We start from the raw sequence: 24,884 nt of genomic DNA on the forward strand, positions 1-24,884 counted from the left end.
GTTTGTGGTAATTCTTCTCAAGATTCAGGATTTATGAAAAAAATTACTTTCCATTATTCAACTTTTCTGGTTCACTTTAAAATGAAATCTTGCATTGCCCCATATATTAGCCTAATAATTATTTGTATGGTAACTTGATTAAAACTTTTGGTAATCAATATGATAGTAGAAGGGGGTTAAAGATGGCAAGGTTGCTATAAGTGGCTGATGATATGTATAAGATCAAAAATTTGTGGCGCGAATGAGCAGAAGTTTACTTAGTATTTTTTTCTGGTCAAATACATGCAGTGTTGTTGTTTTGTTGATGTTGTTTGTAGGCTGCTCCACAGAGTGTCAAAGTTCCGAGGGTCAGGTAGACTGAAGGGTGAGATGGGGGCAGCAGAGTGGTTTATTCACCCTGGTAAGTCCCCATTGTACATATACAAAATGGCCAGAATAGGAGGATAAAAAATCAGAGTAAAAAATGTTCTGTTGGTTACCTGACCAACCCTAGTACGAATTTACTGACCCTAGCGAAACCTGCCCTTCCAAGCAAAAACCAGCCCACCGTAGGCCTTTTTTTTTTTGTTTACTTGTAGCAAGGGACGTAAAATTTTCAATCTGAGTGATGAAATTCAAAACAGAATTCCAATTAGTATTGCAGATGTTCTTTAACACTCAGTATGTCATACTCTCTGTTAACAGATCAGGACAGTTACAAGAATGTGTAGTTAACATTCTACCTGCCTGTACAGTTTATATGTATATCTGTATGACAGTTACTGTAATATGCTGTTGAAAATACCAGTGTCCTGGTGCTTTCATTTTACATTGTTGAACTGTATTTGTGGGATCACTACGGTAGAAATATGATGTTTTTTCAGGCCTGGAATTAGAAACACTGTCTTCATCTATTTTTCTAGGTCAACACAAAAGTGTAATGTTGGAGAATATAGAGAAAATGAAAACAAGTATGATATATGAACTTGATTTAGAACTCAAAATTACTCCAATGTTTACCCCAACACTGGATCATGTTCCATTAGATATACACGTACTCAGGTTTGTTTATGACTGTTTGGTTAAATTTTCTCCCCACTAATCCACAGTTGACCCGGCAGTGGCCCCTGACTACTACAACATCATCAAACAACCCATGGACTTCAGCACGATCAAGAAGAAACTAGAGGTATGCTAAATGTAAAGTTATTTTGAATCCAATATCTTTGCACATGTACTTACTAGATTTAGCAGAGAAAGTGGAAAGGAACTTTTCCTGTTGTTTTAAGTTGCTCGAAGCAATATGTTTGCATGAAAACACATATTTGCAGTTTAATGATTTCACAGTGGAAAGGCCCAACTGAATATTAAAGCCACTTCAATATTTTTACAGTATATATTTTGATTTTAAAGAAAATGGAGGTGTCTTTTTTTCTGGATAAATGAGACTACTAGTCAGGTGTCTTTTTTTCTGGATGAATGAGACTACTAGTAGATTTTTCTTTGCTTGCAATCTAATATGGAAAAATACTGATTGCAAGGGCAACAACAAATTCAATAATGTAAATAGGTACAAAAATGTACAGGGCTGGTCACTTTTTATTTGGAAGCCATGGCTAATGAAAACTCCCACTTTTTAGATGATGAGTGGTTTCAGTGAATTTACTATTTTGCAGGATTTCCATATGGGAGACTGGTAACTGTTTCAAAAAGTCTGGTTCTCTCGGCCTCAAAAATATTATGTGATGGTACACACAACATGTATTCCCCAGGGAGGTCAGTACAACAGTATGGAGGAGTTCCATTCTGACATGCAGCTGATCAAGTCCAACTGTTTCCAGTACAACCCTCCGGGACACGAGGCACGCAGAGACTGTGAGGAGGTCTTCAACTTCTACCTGCATGAGTATGGTAAACTCATGGAGAAATGCAAGGTTGGTCTTTGTTTGTTTGTTTGTTTGTTTGTAATATATACCCGGTAAACCACCTTATGCTGTAGCACACCAGGGTTGTGCTGAATAAATGCATTTAAGTTCGAGGGGATTTAATTTCGCGGTAGCCGGAAAATGACTTTTCGCGGTGGTTTTAATTTCGCGGTAGCACCATGCACTGTAGTATCTTAATGCCCTGGAAAAATTTTTGCGGTGGTTTTAAATTCGCGGTGAAGTGGCCACCGCGAAAACCGTGAACATAAATCCACTGCGAACATTTCTGCATTTACTTAGTATAAGCTGCATATCCAGACAGATTTATTTGATCCACTTGCACCGTGAAATGCCTTTCTCTTATCGGTCAGTGTAGTGGGTTTGATAATGTGGTGGACACATGGCTTTCCTCAAACATGGAACATCCATTTTCTTTCTTAGGACTTAACTCAGATAATTTCGAAAGTACAAAAATTGTCTTTACACTTAAGAATATTCTTATTATATCACATTTATAAACACAATTTATTATATGATTCGTTTAGCTTTAAACAAAATAAAGATTGGTTCTGTTTTTTTATTATTGATAATATGTTTCATGTTTGTATGTAATCGGCAACTTAACAGGGCAATTGCATCTGTTTGTGATTGTATGATTGATATGATTTAAGCAGGCTGGACAGATCTAGAACCAATCACCAACAAAAATCTAAGGCAGTATTTTTCCATAACAAGCGAAACTTGAAAGACACATAAATGACCATACCAATCATTTGCAGTTGTACGGTGATCGTACCACTTATGTGACCGGCTCTTACAGACTACTATTGACAATGTTATGGCAAAAATTTCTGTGATGGTGCAATGGGCAACATTCTGTACTTGCTAGCAAATGTTGGTTTCTAGTGTTATTAACAAATCTGTCATATTGCTTTCTCTTTATCTAGACTGTGGTGGTTGTTCCCAAGTCTCCCAAGAAGTTCAAGTTGGACGTATCCAAGAGTCCGAGCAAGAGTCTATAACACATCATGTTTTAAACTGGTGACTTTTTATTTGGAAACACAACAAAACTTTGAAATACCCTTTAGAAACTCTCAAGTGAAAAATAAAAACACTACTGAGAAAATCATATTCTGTCAAACAACCTGTAAAGTTATCACACATTTACATTGGATATCATATTGATTCATGATATGGTAAGTCTTCTAGCAAAATGGTTTTCAATATTTAGAATGACCATTGTTAAATATGAATCTAGAGGCAGCAGTTACATTGTACAATGTAGTGCCCATCATTGTATTTTTGTATGACATGTAGCTTTTAGATAATGCAAGTCAGGGTTTTCTGCTGGTTTGCAAGTATCCTTTCTTGGCAGGTAATGTACAGTTAACGTTTGACAGTTGAGAAAACTAGTAAATGACTAGTAAAAGGCTACAAAAATGCCTCAACTTGTGCCATGCAAGTCCAGTTACTTACTCTGGATATTATTATGTAGAAAATAGCTGTAAACTATGTTGAACTTTCTACCTTGCCTTAAAAAAAAAAAGAATGTCAATAAGGGGTCTGTAAAACGGTGTCAATCTTTTTTTCTGCTTGCATAATTGTCTCAAAGAAAAGTATCCGAAATCTGCAAAAGTTTTTGCCATTTGAATCAACTGCTGTGTTTAGCATAGTTTGGTTCAGTATTTGGTAATAGATGATATAGATAGATACAGACATTACAGAATTGTACTGTAGTTAATTACAACAAACTATGAAGGTATGAAATGTGTTCTTGTTGTTCATTGTAGTGCAGCAGGCATATTCTTGCACTGCCTTTGGTTGACATTTGAAGGTATTTTCGTAAGAGAAAGGATATTGTTGTTTCCTTTCATATGGATGTTGTACCTATAAAGATTAACTTCTTTGAGTATACAGCTACTGTATTTCCTGAAGGGAATTTACTAACGTCACCATATAGGTATTATGTGTTCCAAGTGAAGGTTACAAGAAGTATACTGAAGCGGTTGCGCAAAAAAGATACATACAAATTATACTAGTAGATACATGGTATGTCTAAGAAGACATTTTGTCTCAGAGTAAACATGATGTCTTGTACAAACACTACTTGTTAAAGTTGTCTCTTAATTAGCAAGGAGCGAGCAAAATTTTACGGCTGCTGAATTAAATCTCATTGTACAGTAACTGTTATTGTTCAGTGATATGGTGTTTCTATGAAGCTCTTTTACTACTATCCTGTTTTTCATATCAAGTGAACTGGAATGAAGAAACAACACCTATAACAAGGAATGTTACAGGTGATGGAATTTTTTTTAACAAAAGCTTTGCTATTTCTGGATGAACCAATAGACCTTTTTCCTGTTACGGAGGCCATGTTGGATTTGCTGGGGTCATCAGGGACCATGCATCAAAACAAGGCTGTAGTTCGCCATTCTCCTATTTAGCATGTATTGCAGACATATTAAAGCACATGTACTAGTATGCCCCCGAAAATCCATTATGGCCGCTGTAACTTGAAAGAGGTCTATTGTGCCTCCTGTCCGTCAAAGTTATTGACTACCAATAATTGAGTCAATGCAGGTTTGACATATGTTTGCTGTTCTCTGTCGTTTGTTTTGAACTACTAAAGCGGTGCTATGAGATCGGATTTGGAGATGCTGCATATATGAAGGTGTTTCAATCCTTATAGCCATGTATTAAACATTTCATGCACATGCCATCCAGTAGATGCCCGCAACATGCACCCTTGTGTCCGCCCAGGTGATAATGCGCACCGTCAGGCTTCTTGGCGATTTAGACGTTACTGTAGTTGAGATCCGCGTGTTTCTACTCCTATAAATGTCCAGCTTCCTGATGCCGACCGTGACCACAGGAGTTGTCCGGAAGGGCGTGCTGAACGTTGCGGTCAGGTCTCGGTAGCGGCTACCTGATCCGGAGGCGAGAACGTTGTAAGGTGTATCCAACACACCGGATTCACCTGAAGTGAAGAGATGCAATTTGTAAACATTGAACATGGAAGCCAAACTTCTTAAAGTACAGCATTCGTATCAATTGTAAGCTTTAAAAGACAATGCGGCAGAAGACAAACATGAACAGAGAATTTCTTTTTATTCAACTGCTGAATGCAGACTTTAAGTTGAAGGAATTTCATATCCAATTTTTTAGGATGCGTATACGTACTCAATTCATTTGTAAAAGCTATAACGTACAGTGTTCGATGTAGGTTCTCTGTTCCAGCGCCTGGATCCGTTGGTCTTTAGTCTCGCTTTCTCCCAGAAGCTGCTGTAGATCGTCCTGTTGTTGTTGGATCCTTTCGTCCCTAGCTGCCATCTCTGTTTTGAGCTCCTGTATCTCAGTCTGGGTCCTTTGATCCTTGGATACCATCTCTGATTGGAGTTGTTGAGTCTTGTTCTGGCTCCTTTGGTTCTCGGCTGCTGTCTCGTTCTGAAGCTGGTTTATCTCATCCCGCAGTTGTTGGATACTTTGGTCTTTAGCCGCCCCTTCTGTCTGAAGCTGCTGTATATCGCCCTGCTGTTGTTGGACCCTTTCGGCCATAGCTGCCATCTCTGTTTTCAACACCTGTATGTCGTCGTTCCCCGTCGTTCCACAATTCACCACAGGATTCATTACCGGACTACACGCACATTTCTCGTCTGCCGGTGGTCTATAGACCGACTGGGCAGAACACAGGGACGCAAACGTCACAAGGAACGTTACCATACAGCGTAAAGGCAAGACCATGGCATCAAAAATTCTTCTTCGTGGGAGAGAACACTGTCAACTGCAGATACGCCCACAAGGAAGTGTTCCGCTCAGTAGTTGAAGCGTTATTCGATATCGTGTCATTATGCCCTCTCAGTCAGCCATACGACTGACGTCATGGTAAAAACAAGACGTGACACAAGAAACAAAACAAACCGCATAATGGCGACCAGGAAATATGGTTTCACCTCACAGTAACCTCCTTGACCTCACAAAATCAAAATAAACAGAAAACTGACAGTATGTTAGAAGAATCGGAGACTGGCATTTTTAATGGATCGTGAGTTGAAGATGTTGACGAATCTCCTATGATATATGAATCTCCTGCTTGTTGGCAAGTATCTAGTGCTTGTTTAAGTTATTAGAGAAATATCACTATTATCAGAAACCATGCGACAGAAATGTTACTCTACTATTTTTTATGACAGGGGCCACAGGCCGATTGGGTAGAGAACAGCAACACAAAGGACGCTAACAGACGTGGAAGAGGCGACGCTATGGCGTAAAAATACTGTAAATGTATTTAAGTTCGCGGAGATTTAATTTCACGGTAGCGGGAAAAGGGACTTTTTGCGGTAGATTTGATTTCGCGGTAGCACCATGCACTGTAGTATCTTACTGCTGTTAAGGAAAAATTTTCGCGGTGGCTTTGAATTCGCTTTGAAGCGGCCGCCACGAAAACCGCGAACATTAATCCACCGCGAAAGTTTCTGCATTTACAGTACTTGCTCAGAGTAATGTGAACAACAGTTAAGCACTTGTAATGAGTGAGTCTACAGCCAGAAGTGGAAGCGTTATTTTACATCATGTAACGTTGCACTGCTTTTTTTGAACGCGAACGAAACAAAAACAAACAGCCGGTATTATATAGACTACATCCCTTTTAGACTACAGTGCTGTAGAGGACTGTAGAGGACAGTATTGTGAAAAGAATACCTGCCATGTTGCAAAGGGAAATATTCTGTATTTGCTAGCAAATGTTGGTTTCTACTTTTATGAACAAAACTGTCATATTTATTTCTTTTTATCTAGACTGTGGTGGTTGTTCCCAAGTCTCCCAAGAAGTTCAAGTTGGACGTTTCCAAGAGTCCGAGCTAGAGTCTATAACAAATTATGTTTAAACACTTAACAAACATTTGGAAACACATTCTCTATGCAGGGCCTAGCCAGTGCTTGAGGAGGCGGTGCTAAATCTGGTTGTGCAATATGTGTGTCTACTTTTGTGGAAGTGGCCACTAACCAGTTGTCAGCCAATCAGAGAATTGGCTTTACCTAAACTAAAGAAATCATCTGAGAGGCAATACTCTGATTGGCACACAGTTGGCTAGAGGCCACGCCCACAAAAGTGGAAGCCTCAGCCTAGTGTAGCAGAACTTCCCCTTTATTTGAATTGGCCATGGCAAGGCTGTATGTAGAAGAGTGGAAGTCGTGAGTCTGTAACAAACTTGAAATAGTACAAATGTGAAATAAATAAAAATTCAATGATTACCATTGAGAAAAGTGTGTTGAAATACTTTACAAAGCAACATATAACTCTTGGATATTGAATTTTGAGTTCAAGTAATGCATCCAACATGATGCTTGTAAACACCAAAAAAGAAAACAGTCAATTGATCAACATTTGCTCTATAGTGGCCACTTGTCTATATTGGCCACATTTCTCTAATCACTTGTGTGGCCGCTATAGACAGGTTTGACTGTACCATCTAAATCTCATCTAGTAGATTCGGGGCACGTGTGATTTTACCTCATCGTTCTGTATTCAGTTGCAAAAAAACTGAAGACTTTATTGAACCTTCCACACTCTCATTCCCTTAAAAGATGATAAATAATGTCAAATAAGCAGTGCATAGAACTTTGCCAACTTTATTCTGCTTTTACAAGTTGCTTTATAGTGTCAGAAATCTGTAAAAGTACATATAAAACTGTTGAGATATGCATTGGTATAGAATTGGTTCAGTAATTATTTATACATGATATAAGATATCGATAGATACAGAGTTGTACTGTAGGCAAGAACAACAAGCCATGGAGGTATGAAATGTGTAATTGTTTTGTGCAGAAATTCTATTCTTGTACTGCTTTAGACTTACATTTGATGGTGTGTTGGAGAGAAAAGAGATATTGCAAGTTTCTTATAACATGTTGTAGCTAAAGATGGGCTTCTTCTGTGAATATATATAGTAAGTGTTAGTCTGTTTTTCTATTGAAGTAAATCAACTGCTGCTCTCCCAGAAGCGAATTTACTAACATCGCCATTCGAGTACATATATGTTCCAAGTGTAGGTTACAAGAAGTATACTTAAGCGTTTGCATACAAAGGATACTAGAAGATACATGGTATATATAAGAATACATTTTGTATGTCTCACACTAAACAGGATGTCTTGTACAAACACTACTAAGATGTCTCTCAGCAAGGAGTAAGCAAGTATAAATCTCCCTGAACAGTTCTTCATCGGTGATGTGGTGTGTCTATGAAGCTCGTAGTATCCTGTTTTTAAGGGTCCACTCATAACAAGTGTAAGGAAGAAACATCAACAAAGATGTTACAGGTGATGGAAATTTTCGGGACAAAAGCTTTGCTATTTCTGGATTGACCAATTGTGTCGCCTGTCCATGAAAGCATTGACATATGTTTGCTGTTTTCTGTTTTCAACTACCAAGCGGTGCTGTGAGATCTGGTTTGGAGGTGTTACACATATTTTTTTTATGAAGGTGTTTCAACCATTATAGCCATGTATTAACCATTTCATGCACAAGCCATCCAGTAGATGCCCGCACTGTACACCACTGAGTTCGTCCAGGTTTGAAGACGTACCGTCATTGTTGTGGGCGATTTAGACCTTACTTCAGTTGTGATACGCGTGTTTATGCGCTGATTTATGTCCAGATGCCTGATGCCGATCGTGACCACAGGAGTTGTCCGGAAGGGCTTGCTGAACGTTGCGGTCAGGTCTCGGTAGCGGGTACCTGATCCGGTGGCGAGAGCCTTGTAAGGTGTATTTAACACACCGGATTCACCTGAAGAGATACGATTTGTCAACAATGAACATGAGAGCCAAACTAACTGTAGAAGTACAACATGAAAAGGCAAAGGACTCTGGTACTCTCCAAGCAGAGGTAAGGCTCCAACTGTTTTTTTAGATGTTTTGATAGGGCTTTCTATTTTGTACCGTTTTCTTTATGTCTTCCGACCCTAACCTCTGTCTGGAGGTTAGGGTCGGGCTCCCGGCATTACTGTCCATCACAGATCAGCAATGTCAAACAGTGGAAGGACAGCAAGACAGCTGACCAGACTGTCATAGGACTGTCGGAGGAGAAAACGCTTTGTGGTGTGTCACACTACCTGATCAGGGATGAAGCTGGTGGTGATGGACATGGATCAATTGTAGGGAACGAAAAAAAAAATGAAAATGTACATTGTACTTTCAACTCCGAATGCAGGCTTGAAAGTGAAAGAAATTTCATTGTACAATTGTGTTTAATCTGCTCGAGTCATTTGATTGTAGCAGGGTCAAAATGTTTTGGGTATAAGTAATTATAACGTACAGCGTTCGATGTAGTTTCTCTGTTCCAGTGCCTGGATCTTTTGGTTTTTAGCCACCCCTTCCCCCGTAAGCTGCTCTATGTCGTCCTGCTGTTGTTGGATCCTTTCATTCCTAGCTGCCATCTCTGTTTTGAGCTGCTGTATTTCGGCCTGGGTCCTTTGGTCCTTGGATGCCATCTCTGACCTGAGCTGTTGGATTTCGGCTTTTGTGTCCCTCTGAAGCCGATTCAACTCATCCCGCAATAGTTGGATACTCTGATCTTTTGCCAAATGAAGAAAGGTCTGCAGCTGGGCGTTGATGTCGTGTAGAAATGAGACTAGCAGGAAAGACGGGGTAACATATTGTTAGTAGTACTCGGTACGTGGAGTCGCTGGTATCATTAGCGTAGATTTGCGTAAATTAACAAAGTTGCTTCTGACTGTTTGGGTACATCTCGTGAGAGTTATGGTCTCATTCCTGTATTACTCCGAGAATACGTGCCCAAAAAATGATTGGGTATTAAAAGCTTGTGTTTAGGTTGATGATAAATTCCCTTTCATCGCCCCCACTTGATATAAGAAGGATTTGAGATGAAAGCTTGTATATTACTGCTATCATCATGCCGGAAAGTTTCGTAATGCCAGCGATTTGCGGACGTGTACGTGTACGTGTAGGCCTTTCTCTGCTCAAAAGGCCCTCGAGCGGCTATCGGGTACTCGTAGTTTGAAATCCGATAACTATAGTTGAGTGGGCTAGATTTGGGTGTTTTTTATTGCCTAACGAACTCGTGCACTTGCAATAGAAAGCAAAACATATCCAGAAATACTGTTTTTAATTGGATTTTCGGGCAAAGAAGTTGTGCGTTTTAACGTGTATTCCTATGGGACGGCGAAATTGTGGAATGAGACCTTATCTTCTTCCAAAATGATTCCCGAAGATCGGACCACTGCATGTACCCGTGTCATTATTGATAACATTAATCTTTTATTAAAAACGTGTAGATATGTACATACCTACCATATGCAAATATACCTTTGGGTTCATCTTGGTTGTTGCCATCATTGCTATCCACTGGAGGACAGACTCCACCTGGTTCTGTGCAGCTGTCTGCACCCTCTCGGAGGAATATACGAAAGAAATCACTAGATTTAAAAAATATGCTATACTTATGAGTCAGAATAGAAATATTACAAGAATGGGCCATTTTAGCAAAGTCTTCTGTAAATTACATATTAGTTTAGTATAGAGGAGGAGGGTCTAGTTTGCATCGTGAACGTAAAATGCAAACTGTTTGCTGTCGGGTTTTAGGCCATACGGATAAAACAGTTTGAATTTTTGCATCATGAACGGGTTCTTTAGCTTCATACACCTTTTCTTCCTCCGGCACCTTGTTTTAATTATTATCATTGTATCAATTATTATGTATTTTCTTGTGCAAGTAAACATACAAACAAAAGGTGGACAGGTAGGATCTAAACCTGGAATTTGATTTGATCATTTTGAGGTTTGAAAAAGAGTTGAGTGATCCGGGCGATCTTCTCTCCGTCCAAAGGTAAGAAGCATCTTTAGTACAGCTTCTTTTCTTCAAAGGACATGTTTAAATACCCAATAGTGTTCAATCAATAGTGCCTAACCTGCAAGTTGTGAAGAGTCTCCTGCATCTGGCTGGGACCCACCTTGCAGAGCGCTGCCAAAGACTAAAAAAATTATGATTTATGAACACGATTAGAGTCGGGTCACACCTTCAACTGGCGTTCCTACGTGTTGACCATGCATTGAATGAAAAAATCAGACATTTGCAATATTTTTAACCCTGAAAATCGACTCTGTTCTAGCCTATGAGATTTGCACACGCGTCTTACCTTGCGGAGAAGCTCCGCAAAGAACGATCAAGACCAAGATGACGTAAACCTTTGTCTCCATGGTGACGCTGGATGATGGACAGTTCAGCAGGCCGACCTCAATCAGTTGGCTGAAACTGAAGTTTATGTCCTGCGTTGTAAGTTCAATCGAATGAATTTGAGGTCTAATTTACAAGGTATGTATTCCCTTGAGTCGGTGCCCAAATCCCCAGTTAGAGTGTAACGCTAGTTCAGTTGTTTGAAAAAAAAGGTATTTAGAGACATCAAGTCGACAAATGGTGGTTTCAAAATGCTATTTTTCGAATATTGCAGTGTGAAACTACCGTTCGTCGACTAGATATCCCAAATGCCCTGATTCTAAACACAACGGAAAAGGCTACCCCGCGGATAAATATAAAGGTGAAGTGGCGTGACACTTCCTGCCAAGTCTCCTGTGAAAATTGCTGACTCGTGGACATATATTGGTGTGGCTTTTCGAGAAACAGCGTTTGTGGTCTTTGGTCTTTGGATGGTTGCCAAACGCGTTTGAGCTCCGCCCAAAATTTCGAACTCTAGCTTGCACCCTAGAGTCAATTCCAAGTCACCGTGCGGTTATCTGTTGCCATTGTTTACAATTGATTTTAAAGTTTTGTAAATGACATCTGATACTTGAAAATAATTTTTAACTCTGTTATAACTTTATAAATATTTCCCTTGTATGATATATGTCTAATAATATTTGTAAATCACACAGAGGTTTCACAATTATTCTAAATAAAGATATTTTTGTACAGTTACTTTAAAAATGTTTCTAAAATATTCAAAGGAATTCAAATAGATGAGTATTTTCTTAGTCAATTTTTGAAAAAGAATTTGATTATTGTGGCTTAGATATTCTTTTATTCAAAATAATTCAGACTTATTACAAGTATCACCTAAAAACCCTCATGGTGACTTGGAATGGACTCTATAACCTGAGACCCATCCTCCGCATGCAGTGACCGCTTACTCGTGAATAACAAGCAAAAGGATTGAGTCAGCGGTCACTACCGAACCTGTAAATGATTATCCATCAACCCGATTGTGAATTTCCAATGACTGCCCCATTTCCTCCTTAATACAGCGCAAAATCGGTTAGATATCTCTAAGAGGCAAGAGACAAGTAATCGTTTGACTATTCCCCACAAACCTACAAATAGAGTCTAGAGAACGTGTCAAGATTTGCAAAGCAAACTTGGAGATTTTAAAATGCTTGGCCGGTTGTTACCCATAGAGATCGCTGTTGCACGCATCATTTTAAGACGGCAGTTTTTCTGGTACTGGATGCGATGGGTGAAAACTATGTTAGGCGGGTGCTTTACAATGTCAAACACTGAAAGAATGCAAGAAGCACCAACCTGTATGTCAGAGTTGCAACTTTGCGCGAAGAGCCGAACTACGTTGTTCCCTCTACTCGTCTACTGGAGGCTTTTGAACAGTCCTGGTCTTTTATACAAAATGTACTTCCTCTTTGACTTTGTGAACTTGGCACTGTACACTGTACTGGCGGATGTAACACCAGCTGCCTTTTCTCACAAACAACAGCAGACTCCATCCAAACGCGACCGTGACAACGACTGGCATGACCAATCTTTCCTGTTGAAATTCCATTGGCTCACAGACCTTGCTAGATCTATTCCTGCTGACAAAACTAAAGCATCCAAGACGTCGTCAGCTCTTTTGGACATTTCTTGGTAACTAGCCAGAAGTACGAACGAGGAAAACTTCCTTCTTTTGTCAGATTTTGCTTGCTGTCGCAAATATTCAGGAACTTCTCGAAAACAGGGAGGAAATAGTGTGTCTGACTTCTTGACCCGTCCTCCTTTCTAGACTGCAATATTAGATCACGTGTGTCCCATTCTTCTTTTCTTTATACCCCCTCACATTCTATACGATCTTTGTACGTACTTCGCGATCGCAGGAAGGTCGGCTGATTTTAAGATCTTAAGATGGTCTTGCGTATTTTTCGCCCCAAAACTGTCCCCGTCACAAATAAGCGAGGCTCGTGTGATCGACGGTGAATAAATCTATGCGTATTTTTCGCCCCAAAACTGTCCCCGTCACATATAAGCGAGGCTCGTGTGATCGCCGGTGAATAAATCTATGATAATGAACCTCCAATGACCTCTTGCACACCGACAAGGTAACACAAAACGTTCCTAAAAGAAGGCAACAGATTAATAAAAGCTGCTTATTTTGCTGTCGGAATCTTTTTAATCAATGAATGAAATGTGCGGGCATAATAGAAATGACACAATAAAAGAAAGTTTGTCACAAAGCCAGCCTACATACTACCACAGGGGCCACAATGTAAGAATTACCCTCACATTCCCAGACATTCAATATTTGTAAACAAACGGCAGTCGGGCGAACGTCGTCCGAACGTCACCCGACTGACGGGCGTTCGCCTTCCAATTTGCTCTCGATGTTTAAAAACTAGGTCTGTGCTGGATTGACGCACGACTATCAATCGAATGTCGACCGATACCCTTGCGAGGTACGCATGATTTGCACGCACGATCTGCGACTCGGTAACGAGCTCTGCGATCTCAGAGATCTCCTGCGACTTGTCGCTTATGTTAAAGAACATGTTTCGCTGTACCGCGACCATCGTACGACCCCTGAAAATCGCCGGCGATTCCTAAAAATCGCAAGATGATCGTGAGAACACCAGACGTCTCACTCACGAAAATGTCATTTAGAGCTCGTAGACTAGTCTTCCGATCGATGTTCGCCTAATGGAAGGGAGGTATTAAGTCACTTCGCCAACACACGCCAAGTACTGTGTTCTACAAAACTACACGAGGTCTAGTTCTCTTGAGCGTTGAGTTTGACCCGTGACCATTTAAACATCAGAGGGTTTATCTTTGCGATCTATTTCCTTCCAGTTCTGATAAAGATGTAGAGACATTCCTAGCAGTAGCAATATCACATTTGGTAAACAAGGAATAGCTAGCCGGGTGTCAAACCCTCATTGCAGCTGCCGAGCCTCTTTCGTCCTCTCCGCAATGCCTCTCAGTGGTCAGGAGCGGTACTGCAGGTTAGGCTCAGACGGTCATACTCTCAACTTTTGAAAGTGCCAACGTATATAAAAACATTGAAGCGTTAATTCGTTAACATCTGTAATCATTAGAAAGGGTGCATATATTTTGTACTCTATATTTACAAGTTGAGTACCATGTTAAGTTTATTAATGGAAGGGCGCATAATACAGATAATGCAACGTCTAGTTGAAAGAGTCCGAGAACTAGTTATGGAACATGATTCCTCATGATCACTTTCCTAAAGGGTACAACCTTTTAAATTTTTTAAGTCAAAGGTGAACAAACACCTGACATCACATTCCAGTACAGTCACCCAAAGCACTTACTTAGAACCTTTTTTTCGTGATGAATCTGAAGTGAATAAAAAAGGTGAATGAAAGGTTAGTCAAATGTTATGTGTTATGCTACATGTTATTTGCCCACCTACGTTGAAAGGGTTAATAAGTAATGTACAGTTAGCATATACTTTACATGTTCGGGGCACAAGTGGAATTTGTAAGCTCGTGACCGACAGTATTTGCAGACGGCGCTAACCTTAAAGTTGACTCTTAGGTAATCAATCAATTCTATTGCATAACACTTGTAACAGTGTACTACTGGGCGTGTGCATAAGTATGGAGAAGTACCTATCATGAAAAATAAAAGATTGTGCCACATTTTAGTGTGAAATATAGGGTTCTGATGTATGTTGAAAGCGGTGAAACTTACAGCAAGACAAAAACGGACTTATTTTGGCTGCAAAGTACATGTATCGTTTCACTGTCTGCACGTGTGTTTAGTCTATTTTCCCTTTTTACGATAATCATTATTTCTTTTAACGTTGTCTTCCTGACCAATATTTTCCTATGTTAATGTCAGCGTTTGTGTGACGTGCGTTGTATCATAATGAAGTATGATTGATACAAACTATAGCATTTATAGATAGATGTTTATTACAATCTCAACTTCTTTGATTTGTATGCTCATTGTCATACACTCTTTTACGAGTTTAGGAGCTTATGTCTGAATCAGAATTTACACATTTTGAAAAGCGTGTTCTTTAGAGGAGAGACTTCAGTTCCTTTTGTGCCCGTGAAAAACACTGAATCAGCTGACTCATGCGTGCCCCGCATAATTGTGTACCCTTGGAAACAACACGACCAAAGGTCATATTAACAACGCCACGCTCTAAAAAAACGTCGCAGAGTGAGAGACGACGGCTGTTTAAGGACACCGTCACTGTAGAGACCGTCACATTATGTCTTCACGCAGACGGTTGCCATCGAGATCGGGAAAACGCGACAGGAGAAATGTTATCGTGGTCGGGGCAGGTCTAAGTGGTGAGTAGATATCCTCTAATCTCCAAGCAGATCCCCGTAAGATAGTATCAAAGCTAGCCAAGTAGCATAGCCTGCCAAAGGGAGTCAGACGGGTACCGGGGCGTATATACACACTGCTAGGCCGGCTTCACACCTTTGACAGCTTTTGATACTATCTTATGCTACCGTAGGATCTGTTTGGAGATTAGATATCCTCTGAACCTGACCGCTATCAAATATAGAGTTGGGGAGGGGGGCGTTCACGAACTAGTCTCCAACGCCACTCGAAAGTACACACAGTCTAATCTCTGTTTGCATATCGACCATAAAAGAGGGTTTGTAACTAGATACTAAGTGCATAGTCATATACTACCCGTGTACTTTAATAGTTTTCAGCGAAAACATGTTTTGGTCTTTTTGGCCAACTAGAATTTGACTTAGGACTAGTCCTAGCTTAAGGGAACTACAAGTACTGTATATTGTTGGCAATCAACGTTCAATCTGTCACAACTTTAGACTTGACATTTCCAGTGACTCTCGTAGCAAATTATTTACTTTGGGGAAAATTTCTTCCTTTTTTTCAGCTACAAAAGTAGTTGCTTTAAACCTGAGACAAGAAAATGTTGCAAATTCGGAGTCGCTTATGGTATGACACGGAGTGTTAACGGTATACCAACAGTCACCTGCTATTGTAGTGTAGTGGGGGTACTTAACAATGAATATATTAAAAGAGGTAATGACGTCAGTAAAGTGAAGTAATATAAGCGACTACTGTGTTTAGATGGTAGGAACCATATGCTTCTATTTATTGTACTGAAAGGCTGTATTGAATGCATTTCTCTTTCATGAAATGATAAAGTAAACTTTGTATATATCTAGCTGTCATAACAATACTGGAAACACTGTTTAGAGGTCGAGACAAGGTTTCAAACGACACGCTGTCTACATTCAACCTTTGACCCCAGCCCGCTTACCCTCTTAGCTGTAAAACAAATAAAGGTTCGCCAGATCGATAAATCGGCCTTTAGAAATGTGAAAGGTTTAAGAAAAAAATCGCTGATAAAATCTCCAAAAGATAGTGGGAGGGAAGCTTGTCTTCATATGTGAATTTAACGGTGCTACGTGCACGGCCTTCCCTTCTGATAGACTTCCCCTTTGATAGCCTAAGGCCTAACATACATGTGTAGACAAGGTCCCTTTCTTGGGCATGTAGTTGGTTGCAACATATACACAGCCACGGCTGTCATGTTTTCTACATAAAGCACGTAAGGTCTGACGCCAATGGCAAGCCCCACTGGCAAGGACAGAAATATTAATCAAAATATCTACTATTCACCAAATTGTACCTATGTAGGACATTGAAGTCGTTGACATCGCATACTAGTAGTAGTATTTTAACATCATAGAAGAAAGGACATTATTATATACGTTCAGCACATATAAACATTGAAGTAAGGTTAATCTCCAAGCAGGTTTACGATGTTCCCTAGCTCCCAATAGGCTTGTTTGGAAGGTTTAGGTAACATACAAGTGTAGACAAGGCCATCCTCTTGTACCTGCAACTGTTGTCAAGAATGTATGCAAAAAAATGCTTATGTAACAAAGGTCACCATTTCTTCCGCATAACGTCCTCAAGGTTTGCCGTCAAATGCCAAACCCACCGGCAAGGATAGAAACAAAACATCTATTATCTACCAAAGTGTACTGATATATGACATTGAAATCATTGGCAAAGCATCTCGTTTTGAAGTGATAGAAGAAGTGACTTTATTTTATATATATACATACTGCAAGTGACATGTGTACATTGAGGTATCGTTAGAGCCCAAACAAATATAAGGCAGCGGCTGATATAAGGCGTACACGTCTTTTGGGAGGTATTCTACATGTATGTTGGCCTCACAAAAACGAGGTAGGTCGAACACCACTGGAGGGACAGCCACAATGCTTCAAAATGACATGTCACACTAGAAAGGCACCATTTTCGCGAAAATGCAGAATGTTTTGAAATTCCCCGTAGTCATATTTGTCAAGCTACTAACACACAATATCATATCATTAGGCTGGCCCCGGTGATGATAGTACTGTGTAACAGTAAAATATATATCAAATTTACAATATTCAGCTAATATCTTAATTCAGTTCTAAGCTCTGATTGGTTGACGGCAGTTCTAAATTTTGATTGGTTCCTGACAAATGTCAAAAGAAAAAGAAAAAATGAAAAGAACACACCAACAAAAACAATATGTATTCCCCGATTGGGGAAAATATAAAAACCAGAGGCGATATAGATCAGCTTATAGATTAGCTCCTTAGACATGTTAAGTATCTTAAGTATGATCTAGACTTACAAAGGTGACAACTTTTCCCTGTGGTACAGGTCTGTCCGCCGCTAAGAAGCTTCACGAGGAAGGTCTGGACGTGGTGATTTTGGAGGCACGAGACAGGGTGGGAGGGCGCACACTCACATTGAGGGTAAGTTCGAATTCCTTTGTGATAGAAAATCAGTCATTTTTATGGCTAACACATGAGTGATATCACGTAGAAATAGTTAAAGAAAATGTATCAAATATGAACGTAAACGAACATTACGACTTCTCATGTTACTACTAGAAAAAGGTTGATAAGCATTTGCAATATTGACTATATGTTGGCATCCCCTGGGTATCCCAAAATTGATGCGAGCATTTGAATGAAAATGTTTGGCACAAATGTTGCCATTATGAAATTTCAATTTCCATGATGATAGTTAAAAAATGACTACATGGAATTTGCATTTTATGTGGATTTAGTCACAAGAAATGCTCACTCGTGATTGGCTATGTTGCAAGACATTAGTATACGCTTTGCATTTTTTCTGCAATTTACGGCACATATCTGCTCATTTGGCAGCTGTTTACGATTAACAGTAAGGTTGAAAACGTCTTTTGAAAACGGACTTACATGAATCAAAATCACTTGTTAGATTTCCCGTTCTTCCCAGAACGAGAGGGTGGGTTATGTCGACGTGGGCGGTGCGTATGTAGGCCCGACCCAGGACCGTGTGTTCCGCCTGGCCCGGCAGCTGGGTCTGCAGACGTACCGGGTCAACGAGACGGAGAGGATCGTCTTCTACACAAAGGTTTGTTTGTTTGTTTGTTTGTTTGTTTGTTCACACTAAAACGTGATAAATAAATAACAAACTAAAGAAATATAAAAGGATATACAGTATAACAGTGGCAGGATGTCGGAAGATTTTGGATATATAAAGGTCTCCCTTTGTCAAATCATAACAATTCAATTCAATTCAATTAATTAACTAAAAGAAATTATGAAAAAAAATACGAAAATAAAGAAGACCAACGGACTAACTGAACAATTAATGATACATTCAAATGACATAATAAATCTATAACAAAGAAAATTAAATTTCTTAAATCCAAATTTACTATACATTTCATAGTTAGCTCTTTCAAGTAGCTATAAGTAGTGGTGCAATTATCGTCCAATTTATTCAAAATGTCATTTATCTAAGATAAAACAAGACAGAACAAAATGAGTTACCAATTAAATGCACTGCCACTGGCCATGGGAACAAATACCAGCTCATCTAAAAAGAATAATGCATATTGGCTTTTATTTCTAACCCACCTGTTTAAAAACGTCAGTATGCTCCTTCTCTACGTGAAGAACAGAAAAAAATGCACAGATTGTCCAAAGTTGTTTACAGACATGCATATATGGAAAGGTCCTGTATGAAGGAAAGTGATCACCAGAGTCCAAAAATCATACTTAAGTATAGTTTTCTTAACTTTCAAATGACATAATTGCAACCCAACATAGGTCATCGTTGACTACATCATGCTCTGTATCGCTGTAGGGTGAAAGCCGACCGTACGAGACAGTGTTACCACCCATGCGTAATCCACTGGTGCATCTGGACTGCAACAACTTCTTCCGCAAAGTGGATGAGTATGGAGACATGGTAGGAATTTTGATGATTATTGGGCCAAGATTATGGCCATATATTTCAGCACAATGGATATACATGTACATATACGCTCTTTGATTTATGTCTTTTTTTCTCTTTTCGACGTATGAGAAGTCTTCTTTTTAAAAGTTCGCTGTGACTTGTGTGTATTTTTGTGTGCTTACCTTCGCCGCTGAACTCAAGGCTGCTTTTGATCTTTCTGTCACCAACGACAACGGCGTCCTACAGGAATTTCCGAATCTTTATCAGTCCCGTGATGTGAACTTTGTGTCTCTGTTTATGAGATGCTTGTTCAGTTTTGCTTAACTCATGGTAACCACGGCGTGTGTCTGCTACCTTAATCCCTATGATATCATAGTTGGACATCGCCCCTAAAATTTTCAGCGTCATCATGAATTGTACGCAAGATCGTAAAAAAAAATGTTGTCCCTGCAATACTGTCCAGATCCCACAGGAGGCGCCATGGGACTGTCCCCACGCCGAGGAGTGGGACCGCATGACCATGAAGGACTTCTTCGACCAGGTGATCTGGACGGAGGAGACACGCACGTGGGCGGAGATGTTCGTGCGGCTGAACGTGTGTGCCGAGCCGCACGAGGTCTCCATGCTGTGGTACCTGTGGTACGTCAAGCAGTGCGGGGGTAAGTCGCTAGGAGGCGTTCATTTTCCAGGTTGTTCAATGCCAATGTTTCAAAAAGGGCCGCTAAATGAATATAATATACTTCGGTATCTATCGATTCATTACCTCAATGAAGTATGTTGTGGATGTTGTATCTTCACTAGCGTTTGTCTGTCTGTTTGTCTGTTCGTCAACAAGATAACTCAAGAACGGCTGGATGGATTGGTTTCACACTTAGTGTGGTGGTAGGATGTGACAAAAACTAAAAACGATTAGATTTTGAGCCGCCTAACATAAATTATGCAAATGAGTACGTCCTTTGCATAAAATATATTGCATAGATGTATGAGGTCGACGAATTGAACTCTAGTTAAAGATACATTTCGTTTTTAGTTGGCGAGGTAGATCCCTTAGCGGTTTAAATTGGCATGTGCATAACTCGACTCTCTCCCCACCCCACTTTTTTTACAGGGAGCATGCGCATCACAGCCGTCAGTAACGGCGGGCAGGAGAGGAAGTTTGTGGGAGGCTCTCAGCAGCTCAGCGAGAAGATAGCAGAAATTCTGGGAGGTACGTCAACTCCCTTCACTCACTCACTCCTTCATTCATTCACTCACTCACTCAGTCGCCTGCTCAGTCACCCAGTCAGTCAGTCAGTCAGTCAGTCAGTCAGTCAGTCAGTCAGTCAGTCAGTCAGTCAGTCAGTCACTCACTCACTCACTCGCTCACTCACTCGCTCACTCGCTCACTCACTCACTCATCCACTCACTCATCCACTCACATGCACGCTTTGTTGACACCCATTCTACTCGTTGCCTCACTCATTCACTCGTTTATTCACCCGTCCTTTCGTTTGTGTATATATAGCACGAAACACGTTGGATCACACACAGTCTACAGTATTATCAGTATCATGAGTAGTACAAGTAGTGACCAATGTTTGTGATGATTTTCCAGACCGAATAGATTTCTGCAGCCCTGTCCTCCGGATCGAACAGCGGAGAGATAAAGTCGTGCTGTACACACGTGACGAGCGGAAACACGAGGTACGTCACCCATAGATAAATTTTCTACCTTAAAACAAGAAAAAAAGGTTTGGCCAAATACGTTGCCTTCAGTATGAAATCTGTGGCCGGTCAGGAAGGTGGAACAAATAATACCCAGAGTATTGCATCCCGAACAGTAGATTTTTCATTTTTGTGCTTTCACATCATCTTCTTTGACTTTGGGATTTACTTTGACATTCTATGAGATTGGTATCCATTTTCCGAAGTTTTTCCAATTTACGGCATATCTTATGAACTAATTTCACAACTGCTTGGTATCATTTGCAGTATGGTCGAAAACGTTTTTTCATCTCTAGAAACGGACGAAACTGATCAGTGTCATCCATATAATTATAGCAAAATCCAAACATGGCCTTAAGGCCAATCATTTGACACTTTTTCTTCCTGACTAGGCTGAGTTTGTAATCCTGGCGATCCCGCCACCACTGCTCCAAAAGATCGTGTTCTCTCCGGATCTCCCCGCCTCCAAGCTCCAGCTCGTGAAGCGCATGCCCATGGGCTCTGTGGTCAAAACTTTCATGTACTACGAGAGCGCCTTCTGGCGAGAGAATGGTGAGGTGCAGATTCATTACATCTCCCTTATTTTAGACATCAGTAACATTGTCTTAAAAAAAATCTAATAACCAAAGTAGGACTAGAGCCATGCGTCTAGATGGTTAGTGGGAATAATGCAAATAATGATTGAGACGTAAAATCTACCCATAAACTTCAAAGTTTAACCATTCAACATGGCGGACAATATAACGTCATGGTCACGTGAGCGCAACTATCCAATAGAACGACTTGACACGTTTTCTACCTATACAGATTACTGTGGGTTCGCTGATATTGACGACCCGGCCTACCCTGTGGCTAACACTGTGGACGATACCAAACCTGATGGAACCTATCCTTCTATCATGGGGTAAACAATAACTCCTTCTATCATGGGGTAAACAATAACTCCTTCTATCATGGGGTAAACAATAACTCCTTCTATCATGGGGTAAACAATAACAAACACTAAACATATAATATTCTGAAAACCAGCGATTAAAATTCCTCTTTATTGGTCACCTCCTCATCTTTTTTACTATGGCATCATCCTAATTTTCAACAATTTTATTTTTTCGTAAAATCAATAAATCTTATTCATTGTTGTTCTGCTGATTAATTTTCTACTTTTTACAGATTCATTTTGGCGGACAAGTCTAGAGAATTTTCACACTTGACACAAGAAGAAAGGTAACTAGTTATTGCTTTAGTTTTCATGTAGAAAGATATAGTTTTTATTAAAAAATAGAGCCGCACTGTCTTGTTATTACTTATCATTGTTAAGACTTGTTTGCTATGATCATATCAATTCTTGATGCAATTGATATTTAATTTTTTTACAGGAAGGAAATGATTTGCCAGAGCTACGCCAAAGTCTTCAAGTCTGACAAAGCCCTTCATGTATGTATAGCTTTTATAATGCAGATATGCACCTTTTTTTGTGATATATATATATATGTATTTTAAAACCAATGCAGACATGTGTTTTTCTATTCATCGCACGAAGCTTCAGGTTAGGCATTGTTACAAAGCTTTTTGACTAAAATACTATATGAATATGGGAAGATTCTTAAAATTCCTAGATATCTAATCTCAGGCCCTCTTCAGGGTGACCCGTTGTTGACGTCACGTATATGAGCAAGGCCAGGTGTCCAAGGCAATCTGGTCATTCATCCTTAAGAAGACCAGAAATGCAGTGGAAAATTTCTAAGTGTTGGAATTTTCACTTTTCACATCTACTATTAACCATAACGTCTCGCAGCTATGATCATCTGACAGCAGAATTTTTTCTTGTCCCCCACTTCAGCCTGTTCACTACGTGGAGATGAACTGGAACAAGGAAGAGTGGACGGGCGGGGGGTACACGTCATTCGTCCCGCCCGGTGTTCTCACGACGTGCGGCAGGTAAAACATCCCACTTGACCTGAATTAGACTTCCCAGTTATCATACTATCAAGACAAAGTATATCTGTATAACTGTGTATGTCAAAATCATTGCAAACAGCACGAAATAAAAAGGAAACTGTTCACCTATATATTTACTGTTACAATAACCGTGCTAATTTTCCAGAGAGTTGAGGGTGCCGTTTGGGAGGATTTTCTTCGCCGGTACAGAGACTGCAGTGGGCTGGTCAGGCTACATGGAGGGTGCCATACAGGCGGGGGAGAGGGCCGCTGCTGAGGTAAGCAGAACAAGAAAAAGTCATGCTTTCAAATACTAGTACCAAAACTTCGTATTTTCCCAGAACTATCGTAGAGTGGAATTTGTTATTACCAAACACGGTAGGGGAATTTTCGCGGATAGTTTTAAGGAATACTTGCAATTGCATGAAGATGGTAATTGAGTAAAAGTTAGGTGTGACATATCCAGCCTCTGTAATATATCCAGTGTAATATATCCAGCCTCTGCCGCGCCGCGTGCCTGCGAAGCTGGTGTGTTACGTATACGCCGAAGGGCGGTTATACTGGCTATATAGTAGTACAGATTACACTAAAGCTCCACGTACTGTTATTTGCAGATCCTGTGTCAGATGGGGAGACTACAGCCGTCTCAAGTCTGGACCGCAGAACCAGAGAACGAGGTAAGGTAGATTGACAGATTGAAGTTACTTGAGGACGTGCAGCAATTATGTCTGATATCCTCTCTGCAATTTTGATTATTGGGATCTTGCAATGGTGTACTGCATTCCATATAAAAGGGAATAGAACTTCTTTTAATACTGTCCACCATCTCTCACAAGATGATTGAAGAATCTCTCAAGTCACCATCAACACGATGATATTGCTATAGAAGAATTTTTGTACAGTGCAGAAGATACAACATTCACGCCCAAACCCAGATTTTCATCTATTATATATTTTGCAGGACTGCATAGCCCTTCCGTTCGAGAGCTCCTTCATGGAACGGTACCTCCCGTCTGTCCCGGGCCTCATAAAGATCCTTGTGGGTGGATCTCTCCTGAGCGTCACGGCGCTCGGCTTGCTCTGGAAGTACCAGCACCGCCCGGACAGCGCCACAGATGTCCTCCACCACTCCTACAGGTGGCTTCACTCCCTATCACACCACGCAGCGCCACCACTGAAAGCGGTTCTATCAGGAATTGCAGACTCGGCCAGAAAGGGTTTCCCAAGTATAGCTGTGTTCACATACGTGTATCACTGTGACTATAGGCAGCGGGTGCGACTGGAGAGAAGAGCAAGGATCGTGGATAACTGGCAAGCGGAGAAGAATAGGAACATGGCCAAAAAGGCACCACGAAGTGTGAGGGTGTGGAAAAGGGCTGGTTCAAGAAGATGAGGAACCAACTCGGCCGTTAACCTAAACTCATTTGGAGATACGCAATCAATAATATTTATCAATATCATTTGATTTTCTAATGACTTGTAATTTCCTTTGTGGGGATTTGAAGAACATTAGCATTGTTGTACTGTGCATTTATCGGTTCACAGAGAGAAAAACTTAAAGAAAGATTCTTATCACTTTGCCTTTTAGGACTTTTAATCATTAGAGAGTAGGGGTATGGTTGTTTGTTGTACAAAACCAGTCCAGAAAAAAACAGATCTGAAAAAGAATCAGTGGAACAACTCGAAAATTAACAGATACTGGTACAAATGTAATACTAGTACCTGCAGGCGTTCACGTTTTTGAGCTTAAAATGTCCAAGAAAATGATGTTTTGAAATGTATTAAAACAAACATTAAGTGTCTGTGTCGTAATTTGATGGTCCAAGTAGACAATCTATAGATTTCCAAAAATAGAGAATACAGACTGAAGAG

General features: G+C 40.2%; 3 protein-coding genes across 5 annotated transcripts; 2 read left to right on the forward strand and 1 right to left on the reverse strand.

The window, feature by feature from the left end:
* Nucleotides 1–300: 300 nt before the first annotated feature.
* LOC118427695 (SWR1 complex bromodomain subunit bdf1-like) lies at nt 301–4,420 on the forward strand. Its single transcript, XM_035837594.1, has 4 exons — nt 301–400; nt 1,089–1,168; nt 1,752–1,913; nt 2,852–4,420. The coding sequence occupies exons 1-4, from the start codon at nt 370–372 to the stop codon at nt 2,924–2,926; spliced, it is 348 nt and encodes a 115-aa protein (XP_035693487.1). The 5' UTR covers nt 301–369; the 3' UTR covers nt 2,927–4,420.
* Nucleotides 4,421–4,596: 176 nt separating this feature from the next.
* On the reverse strand, nt 4,597–12,691 carry LOC118427693. Of its 3 annotated transcripts, none has more exons than XM_035837592.1 (6): nt 12,435–12,691; nt 11,059–11,174; nt 10,831–10,893; nt 10,214–10,309; nt 9,219–9,533; nt 4,597–4,881 (listed from the first exon to the last, which is right to left on the reverse strand). In XM_035837592.1, exons 2-6 carry the CDS (start codon nt 11,117–11,119, stop codon nt 4,610–4,612), a joined length of 807 nt encoding a protein of 268 aa, XP_035693485.1. In that variant the 5' UTR covers nt 11,120–11,174; nt 12,435–12,691; the 3' UTR covers nt 4,597–4,609. The 3 variants fall into 3 exon arrangements, with proteins under 3 accessions (XP_035693485.1, XP_035693486.1, XP_035693484.1); XM_035837591.1 differs by lacking the exon at nt 4,597–4,881 and adding an exon at nt 7,511–8,690 and having other exon boundaries at nt 12,435–12,661; XM_035837593.1 differs by lacking the exons at nt 9,219–9,533; nt 10,214–10,309; nt 10,831–10,893; nt 11,059–11,174; nt 12,435–12,691 and adding an exon at nt 5,114–6,126.
* Nucleotides 12,692–15,249: 2,558 nt separating this feature from the next.
* On the forward strand, nt 15,250–24,713 carry LOC118427459 (amine oxidase [flavin-containing] B-like). Its single transcript, XM_035837273.1, has 15 exons — nt 15,250–15,439; nt 17,799–17,893; nt 18,402–18,539; nt 19,278–19,382; nt 19,834–20,029; nt 20,479–20,577; nt 20,965–21,053; nt 21,467–21,626; nt 21,882–21,978; nt 22,245–22,298; nt 22,451–22,508; nt 22,915–23,012; nt 23,179–23,290; nt 23,627–23,689; nt 23,974–24,713. Exons 1-15 carry the CDS (start codon nt 15,358–15,360, stop codon nt 24,403–24,405), a joined length of 1,878 nt encoding a protein of 625 aa, XP_035693166.1. The 5' UTR covers nt 15,250–15,357; the 3' UTR covers nt 24,406–24,713.
* The last annotated feature ends 171 nt before the right edge of the window (nt 24,714–24,884 follow it).

The sequence above is a fragment of the Branchiostoma floridae genome, chromosome 12, assembly GCF_000003815.2.
Source record: "Branchiostoma floridae strain S238N-H82 chromosome 12, Bfl_VNyyK, whole genome shotgun sequence".
Lineage (NCBI taxonomy): Eukaryota > Metazoa > Chordata > Leptocardii > Amphioxiformes > Branchiostomatidae > Branchiostoma > Branchiostoma floridae.

Bases quoted from the DNA above. Each gene is read 5' to 3' on its own strand.
- LOC118427693 (XM_035837592.1), bottom strand. From the start codon at position 11,119: ATGGAGACAAAGGTTTACGTCATCTTGGTCTTGATCGTTCTTTGCGGA. The intron at 10,310-10,830 runs GTTAGGCACTAT...TCCTCCGAGAGG, and splicing joins AGACTCTTCACAACTTGCAG to GTGCAGACAGCTGCACAGAA. The intron at 9,534-10,213 runs GTAGGTATGTAC...CTTTCCTGCTAG, and splicing joins CAAAGGTATATTTGCATATG to TCTCATTTCTACACGACATC.
- LOC118427459 (XM_035837273.1), top strand. From the start codon at position 15,358: ATGTCTTCACGCAGACGGTTGCCATCGAGATCGGGAAAACGCGACAGG. The intron at 20,578-20,964 runs GTACGTCAACTC...ATGATTTTCCAG, and splicing joins GATAGCAGAAATTCTGGGAG to ACCGAATAGATTTCTGCAGC. The intron at 23,690-23,973 runs GTAAGGTAGATT...TATATTTTGCAG, and splicing joins CCGCAGAACCAGAGAACGAG to GACTGCATAGCCCTTCCGTT.
- LOC118427695 (XM_035837594.1), top strand. From the start codon at position 370: ATGGGGGCAGCAGAGTGGTTTATTCACCCTG. The intron at 401-1,088 runs GTAAGTCCCCAT...ACTAATCCACAG, and splicing joins AGAGTGGTTTATTCACCCTG to TTGACCCGGCAGTGGCCCCT. The intron at 1,914-2,851 runs GTTGGTCTTTGT...CTCTTTATCTAG, and splicing joins AACTCATGGAGAAATGCAAG to ACTGTGGTGGTTGTTCCCAA.